This window comes from Penaeus monodon, chromosome 31 (genome assembly GCF_015228065.2).
Source record: "Penaeus monodon isolate SGIC_2016 chromosome 31, NSTDA_Pmon_1, whole genome shotgun sequence".
NCBI lineage: Eukaryota > Metazoa > Arthropoda > Malacostraca > Decapoda > Penaeidae > Penaeus > Penaeus monodon.
In genome coordinates this window covers 12823789-12824926 of record NC_051416.1, presented here as the reverse complement: position 1 = coordinate 12824926, position 1138 = coordinate 12823789, and the positions used below count along the sequence as shown (strand labels likewise).

At 34.2% G+C, this 1138-nt stretch overlaps 1 protein-coding gene across 1 annotated transcript in view; it reads left to right on the top strand.

The window, feature by feature from the left end:
- Positions 1 to 1138, top strand: part of LOC119592893 (protein unc-13 homolog 4B-like) — a 32966-nt gene that overhangs the window by 30071 nt on the left and 1757 nt on the right. The window contains exons 20-21 of the mRNA XM_037941788.1: positions 45 to 178; positions 629 to 867. Of these exons, the coding sequence (XP_037797716.1) occupies positions 45 to 178; positions 629 to 867 (373 nt within the window). The remainder of the gene's footprint in view (positions 1 to 44; positions 179 to 628; positions 868 to 1138) is intronic.

Genomic DNA, 1138 nt, shown 5'->3' with positions numbered 1-1138 from the left:
GTAGATCTGAATGCCTTTAAGAGATGATAAATTTTTGCTTTCAGAATACCAGAAATTGCTGGATACTTTAGGAAACTTGAAGATGCCAACAGAGTCTCTCATTGCTAAGTACTACAGGGAAAGGTTTGAAGAGCAGAGCCAGCCTGGAGCCAGTCTGACTGCTCGACTTGTAGTTCTGGTGAGGGAGAGGATAGACTTTAAAAATTCATGTGTTTGGTTCTGCTTTTGGTTCTAATAATTGTTTGGCAATAAGCATTAGTGTGAGGGAAGAATTTATGGATGTCATGGTTGAAGATTTCCAATAGAAATAGTGAATTGGTTAACTAGAATGCAGGATGTTTTCAATTTCCTTTAATGTGGATTTTTAAAATGTTTTCAAATCACTTTAGTTGAAACTTTTACTAAAAGAATAAACTTAGAGAATCATAGCAGGAAGTAAAAAAAAACATACGAAATCAATTTGACCTTCTTTTCTTCTCTCTGAATAACATAAATTTGTTGATCTTACTATGTCATGCAGTTTGTAGCAGGGTTTGATACATAATGCTCATAATGTCTGATATGTCTCTAAATACATATTTCCCCCTTTTTCTTTTTTTTTTTTAAATCATATTTTCCTCTATTTCAGGCTTACTTCACCACAACTGGTAATCTGACAGTTGAAGTCATCATGGCTAGTGATATAGTGAAGCCTAAAAACTATCACGAACCTGCACATGTCCTCCCTCTCGTATCCTCAGGAAAGTCACCAGATACTTATGTTCAGGTGAAGCTTGTTCCTGGTGAGTGGTTCCCGAATGTCAGGAATCAGAAAACCAAGACACAGAAGAAGAATGAAGCTCCAGTATATAGGGAATCTTTTGAATTGTAAGTAATTTGATTAACTTTAGTTTTCATTTATTGGATTTCATGTGTCATAGGGAGTTAAAAAAAAAGGTGGTTTTATATAAGTGTTTTTGAAACAGTCTTAATTTGAAGTGATTCTTTGTCATATTTTCTCTATATTATGTTTGCTTTATACTTGCTGTGTGTAAGGTAGTAGATGATTGTGTTTCAGCTGTGTGACATCATCCATAAGCTATGTTTCAATGGATGGTATACGGGAAAATATGTGTTTTCACCAGTAGTAAAAAAAAAA